Source organism: Thermobia domestica, chromosome 5 (assembly GCF_964235325.1).
Source record: "Thermobia domestica chromosome 5, izTheDome1.hap1.1, whole genome shotgun sequence".
NCBI lineage: Eukaryota > Metazoa > Arthropoda > Insecta > Zygentoma > Lepismatidae > Thermobia > Thermobia domestica.
In genome coordinates this window covers 123,646,693-123,666,409 of record NC_137458.1, presented here as the reverse complement: position 1 = coordinate 123,666,409, position 19,717 = coordinate 123,646,693, and the positions used below count along the sequence as shown (strand labels likewise).

At 36.1% G+C, this 19,717-nt stretch overlaps 1 protein-coding gene across 1 annotated transcript in view; it reads right to left on the bottom strand.

Moving 5' to 3' along the window:
- The window catches only part of LOC145686094 (BTB/POZ domain-containing protein 7), a 52,451-nt gene that overhangs the window by 17,705 nt on the left and 15,029 nt on the right, over positions 1-19,717 (bottom strand). The window contains exons 4-8 of the mRNA XM_081759034.1: positions 11,480-11,555; positions 8,243-8,550; positions 7,306-7,477; positions 4,005-4,183; positions 378-563 (exon numbers count right to left, since the gene is read on the bottom strand). Coding sequence (XP_081615160.1) covers positions 378-563; positions 4,005-4,183; positions 7,306-7,477; positions 8,243-8,550; positions 11,480-11,555 — 921 coding nt within the window. The remainder of the gene's footprint in view (positions 1-377; positions 564-4,004; positions 4,184-7,305; positions 7,478-8,242; positions 8,551-11,479; positions 11,556-19,717) is intronic.

Genomic DNA, 19,717 nt, shown 5'->3' with positions numbered 1-19,717 from the left:
AGTGAGAGGAAACGAGAGAACCCCGAGGAAACACACTCAAGCTGTGTTTGTCCAACTCAAAGTTCACTTGGCGCGAGTTCGTTCAAATTAATTAAGTACACTTGTTCGAGAGCGTAGGAAAAAGGATTACGAAAGCTTTGGTTTTGATCTGCTGGAAAAAAGTGGTTGCACATAATGACAGATACCAAAAACCTTGCTTTTTCAGTATGAGTAAGACGTATAAATCACTCAGAATCCACTGTTTACTTATTATTTCGATATTACAACACTATCGAATTGTTTGGTTGACTTGGAATTAAAAATTCTATATTTTTCGGTTTGAGTGTATCTAAACTTCATTTTACCTTCAACTGTTCTTTATAAGAGTATTTCCTTACCTCAACAGCCCTATACTGTTCTCCTTCAGTGACGACAGCTGGTAATTCTGCTCTTGAATAGTTAGCATGTCGTGGTACCGTTATATTTCTACCAAAACATGGAGGGGCAGTATTTGGTTTACCAACTGGTTCGTCGACTCCCATATCCGTGTCTTCTTCTTCTTCTGTGCAGTAACAAGATGCGTTCTGCAACAGCAATATTATATATATAAGTATTATGACATGAAATAAAATGTTACTTTAATTGCGTTACACCCTATACCTCAATTATAACTATAATTATTTTGTAATAAATATTATATAGGATGTAACAAAGTCCCTTGCCATAGGCTAACTTTGTTATGAGCAAATCAGTTTTGGCTTACAACGGTAACCGGTCCACTGTCAATCATAGTATTACAATAGAAGCAATAATTGAACGGAAAGCAGCAAAAATTATGCCGTGAAAAAAAAAAAAAAAAGAATACTACAAATCTCGGTGTCAGTCGTTAGTATCGTGGGCTGTAGGGGCGGATGGGGGTAGAAGTGATGAAATTTGTATCAAGTTGGAAATCAGTTCGGAAAAAAGTATACATAATGTGTTGAAAAACAACGCAGTTATTGATACGTATTACTGCAGTCATTACCTCCTCTTGGTACGTACTAGTACTAATAGGATTACTTGTACTAACATCAAAAGTTTCGTACTCTTACTACGAGTATTACTATCTCGTACTGGAATGTCGCTAAGCAAGAAATAGTGTACTGAAATCCAAGGCACGTATTCTGTAACTATCATCTTTAAATCGTTAAAGACCCGTCCGTCATGAGTTTATGATCTTTTTATTAGCGGTCCCTACAGGACCCTACTGTTATTGTCCTGTCTATCATATCTCCCCTGTGTGTCATACCTCCGCTTTCTTGGGAATGGTGAAATAGAAACATGCTATTTACAACACTCCACTCCGAAAAGTATGCTTATCAGCCAAATTTTAGACCGCTGATCCCAAGGAGTCACTTTGGGTCAAAAATGCCATTTGTTACTAATTTCTGTGGGAATTGCCTCAGTTCGTATCCGATACAAACTCAAACTATTAGCTTGTGTTTTTCTACCATTGTAACACACTCAAGAATAAAAATATCAGCACTAGTCTCGGTGGCCACAGCAAAAAAAGCATCTGGCTGCATCATGGAAGACTCAGGTTCGATTTCCTGAGTGTGAGTTCATGAAGTACGTAAATTTATCAACAGTAACATGTACAGTCTGTCCAGTAAACTTTGTAAGCAACAGTATCAGATGCAGTTTAACCGCATTATATATTTCGCATCTGACACGATTTTCACAATCAACTTTCAACTCGTTACGAATTTCATCCCCTCTATCCTCTTCCGCAGCTGTACACCACGACACTAAAGACTGGAACCAAGATTTGTTGTATTCGTATTTCTTCCCTACGGCATAATTTTTGCTTCTTTTCCTTCAATCATTGCATAAAATAATGATTCAATTGTAACACTATGACTGGCAACGTTGCTTTTTCGATTATCAATGAGACGATTACCAGTGTAGGGCCAGAACTGCTAGTCCGATTTGAAAAGTTCCAACATTTTAGATTAAAAACATATTTCCAGCAACTCTGTTCTCTTTACATTTTTTTGCATCACCACTCATAACAAAGTTGACCTATGACAAGAGACTTTTGAAATGAAATGAAATCTTTCAGTTTTACGTCCCACGTTATACCGGAGACGGTGATGACGAGAAATGAATGGAATGAATAGTGGGAAGAAACGGGAGAACCCTGAGCAAACCCACGCAATGGTGTTTGTCCACAACCAAGTCCACTTTGCGAACCAGGGTCTCCATACACCAGAGGTGAACGCTCTACCACTGAGCTATTGAGCCCTGGCAAGGGACTTGGCCCTGTATGTATATATATATATACGTGTGTGTGCACGCGCTTATTTAGCGTTCCTTCAGATTTATATCGAAACTAGCATATATTACCCGCTTCGCTGGTGGGTTGAAATAAACAATTTAAATGCACATCTTTGTATGTCACTGTTTATCTCAGCGACCCCAAAAAATGTGGATTCAGCACTAATATCGGTCATTTTCGATCATTTTTAAATATCTCTTCCTCCCCTCCCCCAAGTTGCGGGTTTGAATTTGGATTTAAACGGGATCGAAAGTATCAATGTTCATCTAAGGAGCCCACAAAACTATAAATTCGACACTGATAGTGGCTATTTTCGATCATTTTTATGTATCACTTTCTCCCCCTCTCCCAAATGGCGAGGATGATTTTGGATTTAAACCGGATCGGAAACGTCATTGTTCACCTGAATGATCGCGAAAATTATGGATTAGATACTAATATTGGTCATTTTCGATCATTATTATATATAGCTCCCCCTCCCCCTCTTCGGTGCTGCGGCACACGGCATCAGAATTGTCACTGTTAATCTCAGCTACTCCTAAAACTATGGATTTGACACTAATATTAGTAATTTTCAATCATTTTTAAATGTTTATCCCCCTCCCTACGTTGTACCTTCCACCTCTCCAACTATCAGAGCTGAACTTGAATTGAAACAGCATAAGAAGTGTCACTGTTTCTTTCATCGACCCCGAAAAATATTGATTCAACACTAATATGGAACATTTTTTATCATTTTAAAATTTCTCCCCCCCCCCCCTTCGTTGCATCGTCAAAGTGAATAGCATAAAATAATCCCTGCCCCTAAACTCATGTATGTTGAAAATTCGATTGAGATCGGTCGGGTGGTTCAAAAGTGATGAAGTCACAAAGACAGTCATTTTTATTTTAATTTTTTGTTTACATATATCTCCCCCTCCCCTTCCCCTGCGTTGGCTCGTCAAAGTGAAACGATATAAAACACCCGAGGCCCGACCCTCATATATGTTGAAAATTTGATCGACATTGGTTGGGTGATTCAAAAGTTATTAGGTTTTATAAGTTTTTATTTATACGTCCCCCTCCCCTCCTACCCAAGAATCTACCGTTAAAGTGAAATTACAAAAATATTTCCAGATCCGAACCCCCCCCCCCAAGAATCTACCGTTAAAGTGAAATTACAAAAATATTTCCAGATCCGAACAGCATGTATCTTGAAAATTTGATTGAGATCGGTTGGATAGTTCAAGAGTTATTAAGTTACAAAAATTGTAACTTTCAGTCTTACAAAAATTAATTTTTATATATCTCCCCCTCCTTCACCCCTACGTTGCTCCGTCAAATTTAAATCATAAAAACTATCCCTGGCCTGAACCTCATCCATGTTACAAATTTGATCGAGATCGGTTGGGCGGTTCAGGAGATTTGGAGTCACAAATATAGTGATTTTCAATTATATTCTCAAATATATATATATATATATATATATGTGGAAAATTCTCAAATACTGACTTAATTTAGATTCAGTTGCATATAAACACGTACTTAAAAATAACATGTCATCTGACTGGAAAAGAAATAAAGAAATTTAACGTTACGTATTAGAATTTAAACAATGAAGTTCAATATATAACACTAGATTATTCAACTAGCAGTCAATTTCTTAGTACGCAAGCATAAACGTGTAATTGTCATATATGTACATACATAGAATGAACATTTTACTCACTTCTAACAAATCAGCCACTGCATCAGGAAGATTAAATTCTCGAACAACACGTAAACGAATTTGGCGATTTATTTCGTGACGCGATGACAAAGGCAACCCTATGGCTCTCTGACAGCTCGGTGACTGTCGTAATTTTTGTTCCCGTTTTAGCATTCCAGCCATTGTCGCAGAATCTGGAACTGAGAAACAAACGTACGCCATCAACAATAATATATACATTCAAGAATTATAATTTAATATTTGCATAACAAATATAATTAAAATGGCATGCGAGAAATAAGAACAACTTTTATAAGAGTTACGTGTAATTTCATAACATCTGATACACCTGAGATTTCTAAACTTGAGTATGAAATTAATGCAGTGGTCGAAACTGATAGTGTCAAAGACTCAGATGGAATAAGGGAAATTTCATAAAGCATTGTAGGTATGCACAGAATCATACTCACAGAAGCACAGAATGCCATGTTTTTTGCTGTTCTGTATATTTTTAGTATATATGCCCACCATGGGCAGGAATGCAATCTTGGATCCTTGAATGTATTGAGGCAATTTGTGCTTAGATATCTTCTTCTTCTGAGTTGCCATAACATAATACACCTACCTACAATACAAGGTGAGTTTGGGATGATGAGCAAAGCTAAGAGCACCTCAGTTTACCACAAGCCTTATTATGGTGGGTATATTATGCCTTGTGAGCCTACTTCTACTCATCGGAAGAGGAAATAAATAATCTGACACGCGGAAGACTGAAATCCTGCTACCAGTCAATCGCTAATCAGAACGATTTGCGGTGGGCTACTACTCATTCCTCAGGACAAAAGTTCCGCCATTTCTAAGGTAGTTCCCAACACTTTCCTAAGAAGAGTAATGAGATACGTCTATTCCACGATGGGCCAAAGACCATCTCCCAGTTATAACTAACAGTGAAGAGAACTCTTCTAGTAATTAGGAGCCTATCAGCACATACAGTGTTGCACTAGAGCGTTTACGGAAAATTCACTTGTACGGTGTACGGAGGCGTCCGAAGTACCGAATCCCACGGTATGATCACAGTCCGGCACTGTCCAATACAAATGAGAGCTTCCTAAAACTAGGAAGCGGCTCAATTCTCTTCAGGCTGCCTCATGTTACGCCAGAGCTATCGCGTGCCTTACCAGCGTAAATGGCATAGCAATTCGCTCATTTGGCAGTGGGACGAATCTCTTCACTCCAACAGGGGTACCCACAGTATCCCCGGTTACCGCGTGAGTAAGCCATGTTTGTGACACTTTGCAAAGCCTATTTTGTGTGGCTGAAATATGTAGACGAGTATTATCTTGTTTCACTATAACATTCCGGACTATACTATTAAGGGTATATAAGATATACTGTGCATATACTGTTGGGCAGTCACTTTGCCTTCAACAACTATAATTCACTCTGCTGGTGTAACTGATTATCCCTCAATTCGTGACACCAGAGAATTGATGTGTATAGCGCTCTAAAATCACAGTAGGATTAGTCCTTTCTCCAACGCGCTATCAAAAATGTTGGTGATTATCACTTTCTCTTGAATAGGATCTAGAATCTTACCAGACACAACTCTATGATATTAATGTGTTCATTTATGTATAGTAATGCATCAGACTAGCAGTTGTCGGTATTGAAATTGGATTAATCAAACACTGCATTTGAGAGGCAAGACAGCACATCCCTTGAAGCAATTTTTCACAATTGTTTAAATAATGACTAATTCCACCAACCGCTACCTCAATCTGTGCTGTAGTCGCCCGACTGCCAACAACCCTCACTCAAAACAACTTAGCGATCTTTACGTAACATTGCTGTTCTGCATATACCTATACCAATCAAGAATACTGAAGATTACTTGCATCTATAATGTGAAGAACACTGTACTTCAACCAGTCACGGTTGATTTTATGAAACGGTGCTCCATCTTTTGAACATGCCAATTATACAACCACTCTTGAAGTCAAACAGTTGAATGTAGATTTCTCTCTCTCTCTCTCTCTCTCTCTATATATATATATATATATATATATATATTTAATACAGCTGGTCACGAGAGTTCACTCGAGGCTATACGGTTATTGTACGCGCCTTTGGCATGACAGACTCGTACTGTGTTCAAGTCCCTGTGGAAGCTCATGTGGTTCGAATCTTAATGAACAAACAAAGGTTTTTCTTACCTATTCGTTTTCACGATTTTCACATTAAACAACGTTGTAATTTTGAATAATAAATGGTCTCATAATTTCCATTCTACTGCACCTTCATTCAATTACTACTTTTATAACGAAATTTCTTTCATATAAAAAACTTCACTAAATTTTGTGCACAGCTGTCTGGGACACCTACTTTCCACCAGTTTATATTATATCTAAAAGGTTATCCAGTAGCCACAAGATTAGTACACATGCCTACTGTGTTGTTGGCCCCAGATTCAATCCTCAGCAACGGTACACCTTGTTCAGATTCCGTACTATACTGGGTTCTCGCTACTCTAAAGGAACATTACACTTCAATAATGAACCGGAAAACAGATCATTTTTAAGGGTTTAATGCAACGAAGTACATGCCATACATTTCTGAAAATGTAATTCCAAATACTAGCTCTTACTAATTTAAATCAGTTCTATTACGTTGTATAGCACATGTCCGTTTTGTAGATGAAACAAAATAATAGCTTTCCAACAGCCACTGTTATGATTCTACAAGGAGACATATTTCTTTGATGAAATATATCGTAGTTTGTCCTGTCACTGTGTCCCTCACATATTGGCTACTAGTTCGTATTTTCTAACTACACCACTCAATAAATTTTGATCGAGGGTGTGTAAATTCTTTAACTTGACGATTTTTACATTCATTTGAGCATGGTAGGACAGGATTGGATAACAAAAGTACCATATATACTTAGCTCTACTTTTGCAAAATTTCCCTTGCAAATACAATAATATACTTAGTTCTAGTTTTGCAAAAAGAAAAATAATAAATAAAATAAAATAAAAAAATACAATAGTATATTTCCCGTATAATTAGAATGAGAAAGCTGTGGAAATATTGAACCAACATTCTTGTAAGTACCTATAGCTATGGTTAAGCTTCCTGGCATTTATTTAATCTTAATTTGACAAGTTTGAATAGAATTAAGGAATATAGGAAGAGCATGTCAAAATCTTGGCTTTAATGAACCATACACTAACGAAAAGCGATTTTAAGCATAATATAGAGTTTACCCCTTTCTTTGGAGAAACCTTCGGTAAAAATTCAAATTCAAAACACGATCACTAAGTACCTGGTAAGGCAGCAGAAAGTACATCCACTCCAGCAGCACCTATTGGACGTGGCTTTTCTTCGACCATATACAAAGTATCCGGAATATCTGCAATATCTCTTAAATGAGTAATTCTCGCTCTGCGTAAACGAAGAAGTTCTACTTCCTGAACTAATTGGTCATCTAGAAGAGCCTGTGAAAGTAAAATAGAAAGACGTATTATAAATAAGTTTCTGGAGAAATCAATTACAAGTGCTCGATATAGTTTCATTGATCGAGGCTTTATCCTACCCAGTACATGTTATGATGATTCTATGAAAAAATCTGGGAAGTCAAACACCACTGAAGCGATATCTTCCGTGTGATTCTTTCCGCAATTTTCTCAAATAAAAGTTGAGAACGTATTTATTTTTAAAATGGACCATACAGGACATCACAGGGACACTTTAAGACTATTTTGATATTTTGCAAGTATTCATGTATGATCAAGAAAAAAAGATCACGTGTTTTAAAATGTATTAATGTTAAATGACTGATAAAAAAAATCAAATTTGAACTGTCTATGCATTAATGCACTAAGAGTAACTGAATATAGGTATAAATAATGGCACTTTCAGAAGCAAATTTTTAAACTTGCTTGGACTCTTAATTACTAATTTCACCATTATAAACGAGCACAATTTATTGAAAATTTCCTGCTTTATGTCTCAGGTAGAGACGGATGATCAACCAAAGTGAATGATTATGAAATAAGTGCTGGACTGAAAATGTGAGAAGAAATGGAAGAATCCCGAGAAAACCAACGGAGATGATGATGTCCACAGACCCGCTTGGTCTAGGATTAACCACAAATTCTTAGTACCAGAAGTTATTATCGTATGACCTGTATCAGCAATTCAAGAATACTATACATATACAAGAGATAAAATAGAAAAAGAAAATCCATGAAGTTACTCACCTTGGCCTCTTCATAATATGGCATAAAAAGCCTTGGTCGTACAAAAAATCCGTTGTTCTTCCCTCGAACCCATGCATTAACGCGCAGATTCTCTCGTTCATCACCTATCATGTGACTTGGAGGAGTACTGACTAAACCTCTTCTTATTGCATTATTTAGAATCTCACTATTTGGAGGAAGTACATGGTCTATTCTTACAAGAGGCAATAGCTCGGACAAAATTTCTCGTAATTCAACATCACTTAAATCTCGTTTCTTTACACCTTTCCGTGAAACAGAATGCGCTGTGTGACTGAGCAAATTCGGTTCTGAAAAAAAGACAAATGAAAGACAGAGTCAAGTAAGGACAATTATTTCTTTTTTTTAAAAAAAAAACTTTTTAAAAAAACCTTTTTTTTAAAAAAAAAACCAAATACTGGTATCCTTTTCCCAATGTTTGTAGTGGAATTAAAATAATTCATAAATTCTGACAACTGATTTCGCACATGAGATATGATGTGCTCCTTTGCTGAACTAGGCATCAAGTGCTGAAATAACACTTAGAAGAAATAGTAACATTATTTGAAATAAAATAATAACACGTTGTCTAAATAGTATTGAGCTTTTGGAGGTCAGAGTTGAGCATACATTTATTGTGATCGGAAAATACCGTTATGAAATCACATATATACCATTTTGCTCGACCTTCTGCCATTTTTCCGGTCACATAAAAATCCTTTTGCTTTAGAACTTATATGGTTTCTGGCCAACAAATTATGATACGTGGTTTGCACAAGTCTCTTTTGAAACTAACTTAACACCATTCAGGGAATTCTGCAAAAACCGTAACAAATGATAACAGGATGGTGTCAAGTTCGGACTACACACGGATGCACTAAAACTTCCCAGCGAAGTTCTCGCAATTTTTGACAGGTCGTTAAAAGATGTACGCGGTCTGGCGTTGTCACTGTGGTATACGACATTCTATCTGCTGACCAGTTTCGGCTTTTGCTTTTCAATTGCTAGATGCACTCGCGCTAAGTGCCGACAGCACAGGTCTGGGTCTTTCGTTCTGTCCAGCGACAGCAGCTCGTGATGAACTATGCCCTTCCAACCTCACCAAAAGCACAACATAATGGATGTCAGCGTGGGCTCTGACACAGACTGTGATGCTTCTCCTTGCTTCGACCACGTTTTCGAACGTGGTTGTCGTACGTTATTCACTTCTTATCACTCGTGACCAACCGTTTCAGAAATGGCTCGAGTTCGTTGTTTCAGTACAGATTCGCAGATAAAAATTCGATCGAATAAATATTTTTGAATCAGATTATATGGCACCCAAAAGTCAACCTTCTTTTTGTGGCCACCATTTTCCAAAAAATAGATTAACACTGTTTGGGGATGGATGTTTAGATCATTGACGAAGTTACGACTGGTTAGATACAGGTGCTCGACTTCTGCCGGAGTCCATTTTTGCTGTGATTACTCGCCCGCTGCGAGGAGCATCCTAGACATGGAAATTTCCAAAAGAAAAGCGACTGAACCATCTTATGGCTATTGGTTTTGATAATATATCTGGCCCATAAATAGTACAAATTTCTTCACGGATCGCGCAGCATTTTCGTCTTTATCGAATAAAATTGTAAAATATATACAAGAACACATACTTACAAACCTTAAAGTAACACGATAAAAATGATAATGCAACAACTCGATACTTAGGTTACGAACTATTCCATCAAGATACTTCACTATAAGTAAAGCATTCATTAGTGGAAAGAGGTGAAGTTCACTAGCATAAATTTAAACAGGAATTCTTAAATATTCGTTATCATTTTGTTTATTGTCTGGCACTTTTCCTTCTGCAAAAGTTAATTTTAATTAGTACTTTTATGTATTTCCTGACGAATAATGCTGATTAACTGCTTTCACAAGGAAGAGAAATCCAATAATTTCTGCAATATGAAAAATCCTTGCCGTCAAAAGTGATCGGCCAATCATTAATACTAAATCAAGCAACTAATCATGCTTAAGTTTCTGTTGGGAATTTAAAAGTGTAAAGTTTGTGAGAAAATTTATGAATCTGGCGAAAAAATGACTATGTAAAAGCAGCTTTTGTAGTATTTGTGTGTGAATTGTGTGAGATAAATAAGACAGAGAAGTTAGGACCATAGAAGGACAGTGTACCAGATATAATTAGAGTGGATAAATGCATTTATACGAGGTGTGTTTAAAAAGTATCGAACCTTATTTTTCGCGTAAACCAATGAAACACGAGTGACTTTCTTCAGTATAGATGTAGAGGGGATACTCATGTGCAGTCGTGATTTTTTTTCCCGCTCGCGGAAAGAGTCAGTCACTGACAGTCGGCTAATGAGTGAAGACGTGCAGTGAGTTGTCGTCGGATTTCAGCTTTTGTAAAATGACAGAGAAACCTGAGAAGCGATATTGCCTCAAATTTCGCCAAAAGCTTGGCAATACCCAAGCGGAAACCATTCGATCGGATTGGTACATTCAATTTTGAACCTGAATTTGGGCATGAGAAGAGTGTCCGTGAAACCTGATTTAGGCTTTCATCGCCAAACACAACATTCATGTGTGTCGTCAGGCTCCTTACTCACCCGACATGTCTCTGTGTGATTTTTCATTATTTTCCAAGCTGAAAATGCCACTAAAAGGGACCCGATTTGATTCAGAAGAAGACATTAGTGGAATGCAACGGCTGCTCACCATTCCAAAAACTACGTTCCAGAAGTGTTTCCAACAATGGCGGTAGCGCTGGGAGAAGTGTGTGCATTACCAAGGAGAATACCTTGAAGTCTTGAACGGGATTAGTGTTTCGGATTTCCAAATCAATACATGTATTTCTGCCAACCAGAGGTTTGATACTTTATGAATACACCTTGTATATTTAGATGAGAGTATAAGCTTAGAGAATATAATGACCATGTTACGAGAGTGAGTTTTTAATATGTATGTTTCGGAAATCTGATATGTTGGTGTAGATTCCATGAAAAGTGTGATTTGGAAATAAATAATGTGGAACACAGTGGATTCTTATTATTTGGTTTATTTATACTTCGGGGAAGTCGTTTTCAGGAGAATTTAATATATATAAAGAAGTGTCAAGATGTGTTATACTTTAAGCTCGGCTTTCAGTCTCGACCTGGTTAAAATTAGGCCAACTGGTGATCGACGATGTACACTACTTGTAAACAATCTCATTATTATCTTCTATCAAATAGCTACAAAGCTTACCTCTGTCCTCCATCTGTCGTACCAGTTCATTCTCTCCCCACTTAAGAACGGCTTGTAGAACTTCTAATTCACTTGCCTTAAAAAAGAAAAATACCAATGTAGTCTCACTACTTCTTGAAAATGTACACTCATATTTTTCGATTAAAGAAATATATCCTTCCTTTTGTTCCAATCATTATATTAATACTGTTAATCAGGGTGGAAAAAAATCATGATTTTTTTAAAAAAAATCATTTTTGTTGATTTTTTTGATTTAAATCGATTTTTTTGATTTAAATCAAATCTTTCTCCTCGTAAATTACAAGTCGCGAACTGAAGAAAAAGCCTTAGGAATTAGTATTAAATGCTAATTATGCCATTTAAGTGAAAGTACAGTGGACTCTTTTTAATCCGAAGTCTAAGGGGACACGAAAAAACTTCGAATTATCCAAAATTCGAATTATCCAACAACATTCATTTTCGAACATATAACAACAAACAAACCAAAGTACTGTGCATCAGAAACATATTCATATGGTGTAGACTTCATCTTTAAAGCAGCTTATTATTTGCGTGATCGAATACCGCAAACTAACAAACAACATTGACTCCACGTAATTCAAACTACGTGTACAATGGAAAATATATTTACATACAACACTACAACATACATTGAATAGCCCAAACAATTAAACACCAGTAACAATTTGAATATTCTGTTCTCACTTTTAAGAAGTCGTAAACCTGATTTGCTTAAATTTGATTGTTTTTGTACGGTCAATAAATCTTGAAATTCATGTATTGCGTGGAATACGATATTAATAACATTTGGTTGACTTTATCAATAATTCACCTTAAATTTTCAATCAATTCTGAAACAAGATGAGATTGGCACACGTTCTCTATCTTTACTTCTTCCCCAACTCACCTTCATCTTTATCATTACATAGATTTTATATTTATCTTTTGTATTACTCTTTCCTATGGCTGCATCTGGATAACTGGAAACATGTTAAAACTGTATTTCTCTGTTTACATCTGTCCAACTGTATTTACTTCGAATTATCCAAAACATAGGTTCAAAAGTTCGATTTATCCACGATTTTTTACTATTGTTTTCAATACAGTTTTCAAGGGGAATGGACTTCTGTTCGAATTATCCAAGTTCGAATTAACGAGACTCCACTGTATTAGGGTTGAATTTTGAATTAATCCCCAATTGTTAACCTATATCAATCCCAAACAATGTTTCTTAACCCTTTTAAATTATGGCTTTTTTTAAAGGTAAATTATAGACTTTCAGTCAAGCAGCTATAATATCATCCCTATTTATCCTAGGATCATGGTTCATACCTCATTCTCTTCAGAATAGAACAGCCTTTGAAACTGTAACATTCACATTTCCCTATGATGTCCCTGAAGCGGGCAATTTTGAGAGAAAATGGGATTTTTCTGATTTTTTTTTTTTTTTTTTTTTAAGTTTGATATCCTCTGGACTCTTTCGTGTTAACGCACATATCTCAAAATCAACCGGGAAATATTAAGGGAGTACTAAATATGTGTATAAAATTTCAAGCTGTCTTAAATAGTAAGGGCGGGGAAAATATTTAACAATGAGCTAAGAACATCCCCACAATGCCCCAGATAACCCGCATGTAATGTAAACATTTCCTCAGACATCCCTATTTATCCTAGGGTCGTGGTTTCTACATTATTCTCTTCATATAAAAGAAGATTTCCAATCGTACCATTCAAATCTCCATCGTGTATCTGGGGCGGGAAAATCACGGAAAAAGGGATTTTCTGTTAAAAATATCCTTTTTTACTTTTTTACCCCTCTGGACCAATCGTTTTAAGGTAAAGATCTGAAACAGTGAAAAATACTAAGGGGTGCATTGAATAAATGTGCAAAATTTCAATCTTCTAGGTGCAAAAGTAAGCCCGCGAAAAATATTATCCCCCAAATACCCCAGATTACCGTATAAAACAGGATCTCAGGTAACCGTTTCCTGAAACATCCCTATTTATCCTAGGATCATGGTTCGTACATCATTTCCTTCAGAACAGAACAGCCTTTCAAACATTACAATTCATATGTCTCCATCTGAATTTCGAAAAAAGCTATTTTGTTAAAAATACTTTTTTTTTTTACATTTTCCCCTCTGCATCCCCTGTTTTCACGCAGATCTGAAAACATCTGAAAAATACTAAGGTGTGCACTGAAGGACTGCAAAATTTCAGTCTTTTGAATACAAAATGTAAGCCTGCCCTCCCCCCCCCCAAAAAAAAAAGAATAATAGGCATCTGTGTCTCGACGCAGAAAGGCGTGAAAACATATGTAACATGTTCTACAATGCCTCCAGTCTTGAAAAAAAAGGAAATAAAAAGGTTTATTTGATACTTTTTTAATCGAATAATGAAGATTAGATTTTTAATAGAATAAAAATAGGTAATATAATTTAAAAGGTTTAAGGAAAAAGTATAGCAAAGTTTATCAAAATGACATCTTTTTCACAAAAGTTACTGATATTTGGTAGGGGCGTATTTTTTTAAAAAAAATGGAACTACTTTGAGGCACGAAATACATAAATTTCGCGTAGTTATATTTTTTTTTTAAAAAATCGGAGGGGGGATAGGACCCCTCTAAATACGCCCTATTATATGGGAACAATCAAGCAGACGCGCACACAAAAGAATTTTCGTCTTAAATGTCGATGGTGGAATAGTTAACGATTTAAAGACCCAAACCCATTGTTATGAAGAGAAGAAAGCAGGACTGCTCCGTTACCCGTTCAAAACGGGATTTTCCCTAATCATCCTCTGCTTGACACTTGTTTTTATACTATGCTGTACATTTGAGTCTCATTGTATTATGATTATTAACTTCCGTAACCGAAATAACAGAACAGAAACGGGATTTTACTTATTTTCACTTTAAATTATTTTGTTTCGGAATTTGATTTAAATCAACGATTTTTATTTAAAAAATCAACTGATTTAAATCTTGATTTAAATCGTGATTTAAATCAGCCTGATTTAAATCAATCCACCCTGCTGTTAATATTTATTCTCTTCCTATTTCTTCCTTTCCCAATATGACGAAACATGACAAAAACTTATTATTACATGAATTATAATGTTGTATTACACTGTGGTAACTAGTTAATTTGTCGTTCCTTCCTTTCACAAATTACTTACCACAAAAACAGTATGAACATTGTAACAACACTATATATATTTCTATTATATTTATATTTATAAAAGCTGTAACATCACGCTTCATTATATGGGGAGGGAAAGAAATACAAAGAAGAATTGAATGAAATATGAAATTTAACGTCCAAGAGTTAGATCTTTCAAGTTAAAAGAGGCGGATAAGTGCTGAAAGGGAATTATTACAAATGTGGTGCAGTGACAATGTTGGAACACACCAGAAGAAAAAACTCATGGGCACGATGTTTCCCCAAACTAATATGCTCTGGAGTTGAACCAGGGACCACTCGCACCACAGGTTTAACGCTCTACTACTGAATCGCCGTGCGCTCCAGTAAGGAAGAAATATTACAAGGAAGAGCGGAACCTAAGAAGCCGTCCAGTCGTTGATAGAGATAGAACTAACGGAAGAAACTGATCTATAAAATGCGAAAAGAGGATTTAAAAAATGAAGTTATTACTTAAAGAAGACTTCTGTAATATGCTTCCTTTCTTAATAGTTTTCTTCTAGTGTGAACTCACCTTAATGTGGAATTTTCAAATATTTTACAAGCAATAAAGAATTGTTATTAGCTGCACATTCTACCATGCGTTCCAAAAGTCGCGCACATCCAAATTCAATTGTCTACTTGAAAAGTTCCATCGGGCACCATGAATATTAACAACAGACCTAGACGATACTGAGATGTGCATTGTGCACACAACGCTTGCATTAGTTCTTTATGTATTCCTTGGTGAAATGTTTTTCCAAGAGCAAAGTGTTTCGTTGTTGAACATTATTTTGCCAGTGGATATTCTTATGCACGTGTTCCAGACGTTTTTCGTAGGAAATATCCTGATGCAGTGCCTAACAATTCAATCATTACGAGATTATCGTCCGTTTTAGAAAATGTGGATTTGTTGTAGACAAGAAGAAAACCCGGAGATCGCCTTCCATTTTCTTTGAAATTAAGTAAACAATGTTGTGTACTAAGATATCATTAAACAGTTCATTGCGCTTCTTGACGGGGATGAACATAATTGCTGATTAAAATAGGACAGTGCCACATTTCACACATCTAACGACACCATGCATTTCTTGCATGGTTTTTTGGCGAGCGTATCATCTCTATAGGATTATGGCACCCAAGTTCACCCGATCTGACGTCACCTGATTTCTTCCTATGAGGTTACCTTAAAAGTAAGGTCTATAACAACAGGTCACACACACTGGAGGAACTAAAGAGGAACGTAACAAAAGGAATTAACAACATTAGTGTACACGTGCTGCACAAAGTGGCCTCAAACATAGTAAAAACTTGCATTACTGAACAGGGCAGCAATTTTGAGCATATGTTAAAAAATATATATTAACAAGAGTTCATGTGTTGTGAAAATATATATAATTATACATCAAATACTATTAAGTAGTATTACTTAATGTCTCTGGTTTTTATCATCATTTTGATGTGTGCGACTTTTGGATCACCCTTTACTATAATAATTAAATTTATTCAATAATTTGTTCGTATTTTGTTATTAGTTTTGTCATATTTATTACCAATATGATGGACAAGCCTAGACGTATGTAGAAAAGTATTTTTTTTTCCAGCTTTGTAAATATTATTGTCAGTTTTAAGTTTAGTTTGTGTAGAAACATAGGATATTTTGTGATTTTACATTATTTTGCAATGTTTTAGCTACAAAACCCGTCTGGAGGGTAATACTGAATTTCAAAATAGATATTTTTATTCAACTTAATTGTTTTTAATTGCAAAGTTTCTAAAAGTAGTCATTTTATTTAATCAGAAAACTTGTTTAGCTTGGATGAAATTTCTCTTTGTCAACTTGTTTCTACGTTAGGTCTCGGATTTTCCCCACTTTTCCAGTTGGATAGAATCTTTTTGTTTTCTAGATAGCTGGTGGTTTTCTAGATAGATAATCTGAGACAGAACGGATCGTGTATCGGAGAGCCCGATACACTTCAAGTTCAAAAAAACTTAAAAATAAGACTGTTTAAGTCAAGTTAATCTTATCAGTTCGTCACATAACGTAAATAAATCCAGAGGAATAGTGATTAAACAGTGGAAATCACGTATGGCAGTGATTTGTGTGCTTTCGACAGATTGGACTGTGTAATTCCTTCTACTGTGACACGATGTTAAACGCCATATACAGCGGAGGATAAACACTATGAATCCTGTACTAGGTAGTAGCATACTTTGTATATAATAACAAAAGGAGTATTCTGCCCAAATTTCATTTCTATCTATAGCAGTATGGCCTGGGTAATGAGTCATTCACTTCTATTCCTTTCTATAATAATATAGACTAGCTGAATTCTTCAAGTACGATGTACACATACAATAGTTAAAAACTAGAATAGTGACCATTCTAAAGTAAAAATAACTACAACATACAGTATGCATGCATGAGATCACTAACAGACGACTTTTCCTAGTAACTTTCGGTTCATGCCAGGAATCCGCCTACTATGTATCATATACAACAGAACGATGCAAGAGGAAGTAGAAGTACTTTGGGTGCTAATGCTATGGGTAGTTCTACGCAAGGAAGTTCCCATGAACATAGGTCCGATTCTTAACGGTTTGCCAGGTTGTTAACCAATTTGGACACACTCTACAGAAAAGTACTTTTTACTCGACATGTAACTGCCGTTTTGCGCAGCGCTACAGCGCGTAGGAAAGGTATATTGCATGGTATGCAAATTGTAGAAACATTTCCAAAACTGTCTCAAAAATTGTCCTTTTTCAAGTAATTTGTGGGACTTGGATGGCAATATTGTCGTTTAGGCAGGCAGGCAGGCAGGCCCACACACCCACCCACCCATACATACACACACACACACAAAAAGTACAGTGTAACCTATTGTATGCCATATGCTAAAAATGGATGAAAAATTTCAAGTCATTAGCTTTTATAGTGAATAACAAAAAAATTATTAACATTAATGACTGGAAAAAAAAATCGTCCACTACAAATCCTGAAAACCAAATATGTAGAAATAAGAAAATGTAGTGAAATGTAATTCGAATGTAATTAAAATTTGTAATCGACTACTAACACTAATAATAACGACGACGAATGCTGATGTTTAATCGGTACGACCAAAGTGTACTTTACAAAGTTTACAGTAGCATTAAATTTTATCTAATTTAAATGGCAACTAAGTGCATTTTCAAATGCTAATCCTGAGGAGAAAGAAGTATTTTTTTTAATTACTTTAAAAATTTCCCTCCCTTTCCATAGTGAATGGCTGACAACACTGGCACTGACAATGCAAAGAACTGGCAATGTATGTCGATAGATGACAGCACTTGTTCATGCAGTAGTAGGTTACAACAAGTTCAGACAGTGCTGACTCATACAATAAGTGGCGACAGAGGGCAATACTCACTCTCCTTTAACAGCGACCAGCAGTGTGTTGGAATAGTTGTCATGACTGTTGACTTGTGAGGTAAAACAGTGTAAAGAAAATGCCGCACACATTTACACATGAAGAATACGCGAACATAATTTTCGTACATGGCTATTCTAATGAAGGTGCAAACGCAGCTGCTCAGGAATACAGAAGACGATATCCTAAGCGCAGAACACCAGATCGGAAAGTCTTCGCAAACGTGTTTCGTGTCTTACGTGAAAGGAGTTCATTTCCTAGTATGATGGTGTCATCAGATCGTGGTGTGATGCAATCAGTTGAAGTACAAGACAGACTGCGTCACATCTTCATGTTCCATCACAGAGTAGTGTCTGGCGAACATGTCTGGATGGGCTGTATCCATTCCACCGTCAACAAGTTCAACATCCTCAACCGGCGATGAAATACAATGATTGCAATTTTGTCATTGATTATCCCGTAACAGAGTGTTGCTATAGTATATTTTGTTTACCGACGAGTCCACGTTTACTCGAGACGGTATCAATAACACACGTACCTCAACATTGGTCAGTGAATAACTCGCATTCTACTGTCGAAACCAATCTCCAATAACGTTTCTCTGTTAACGTGTGGTAACTCTTGGTAAATGACATGCTGATTGGCCCTACCATTTTCGCAGAACAAATTAAAACCACCCGTTATTTACATTTCTTAGAAAATGACCTACCTGTACAAGACGCATGTGTTTACAGCATGACGGCGCACCAACCGATAGTAGTAGGATTGTCATAGACTATCTTAATCACGTCTACCCCAGCAAGTTCGTTAGGCGAGATTCTCGTTCACTGGCCTGCACGTTCACCCGCTTGAATTTTTGAGTATGGGATGGTTAAAGGAGGAGATATATACGAAACCAAAGTCGATGCAAGGGGTGAACTTGTCGCTCGTACCAATAATGCCTGTGTTCACTTGAAGGATAACCACGATGCATTAAGACGTTCCACCCAAGTACCCTGAACAGAGTTAACAAATACATTGAGATTGGTGGTGGTATCTTTGAACATTTGCTGTGAAACGTGTGATACGTCAAGGGGAAACAGAAATTTTCGAGATTATTTCTTTCCCTGCGAAATTAAATGGTGTGTATTTTGTAATTACTATTTACTGTTTAGATGAAACAGACTTTTCCAAACATTTTTTGTTTAATTCTTTTCCATTAACTTCAATGAAATTCTTGTGTGCCATTTTTCTCTGTTTTATGATTATTATCTTTCTTTAATAAAGCATGCCTTCTGTTTTCAATTTTAATCACTTTTGTATTTGTTCCTCTTACTATCAATTGGTTTCCAGGATTTCTAGTGGACGATGATTTCTTACCAGCAATTTTATTTCCTTATTATTATTTTATTTATTTATTTTTTTTTGGGGGGGGGGGGGTTGTTTGTTTTTTGTTTTGTCATCATTCACTACGAAAGCTAACGGCTTGAAACTTTTCATTAAGCTCTGCTTGTTTTGTTTACTTCGGTGATAGTGTTGCCATCCTATTATTCTCACTAATTATTTAAAAAAAAACTGTAACAAAAATTTAATTTCACCATCACTCACTTTCATTAACCACCAAGTCTCCTTTAGGCTAACGTGGGACGTTACACTAAAAACAAAACAAA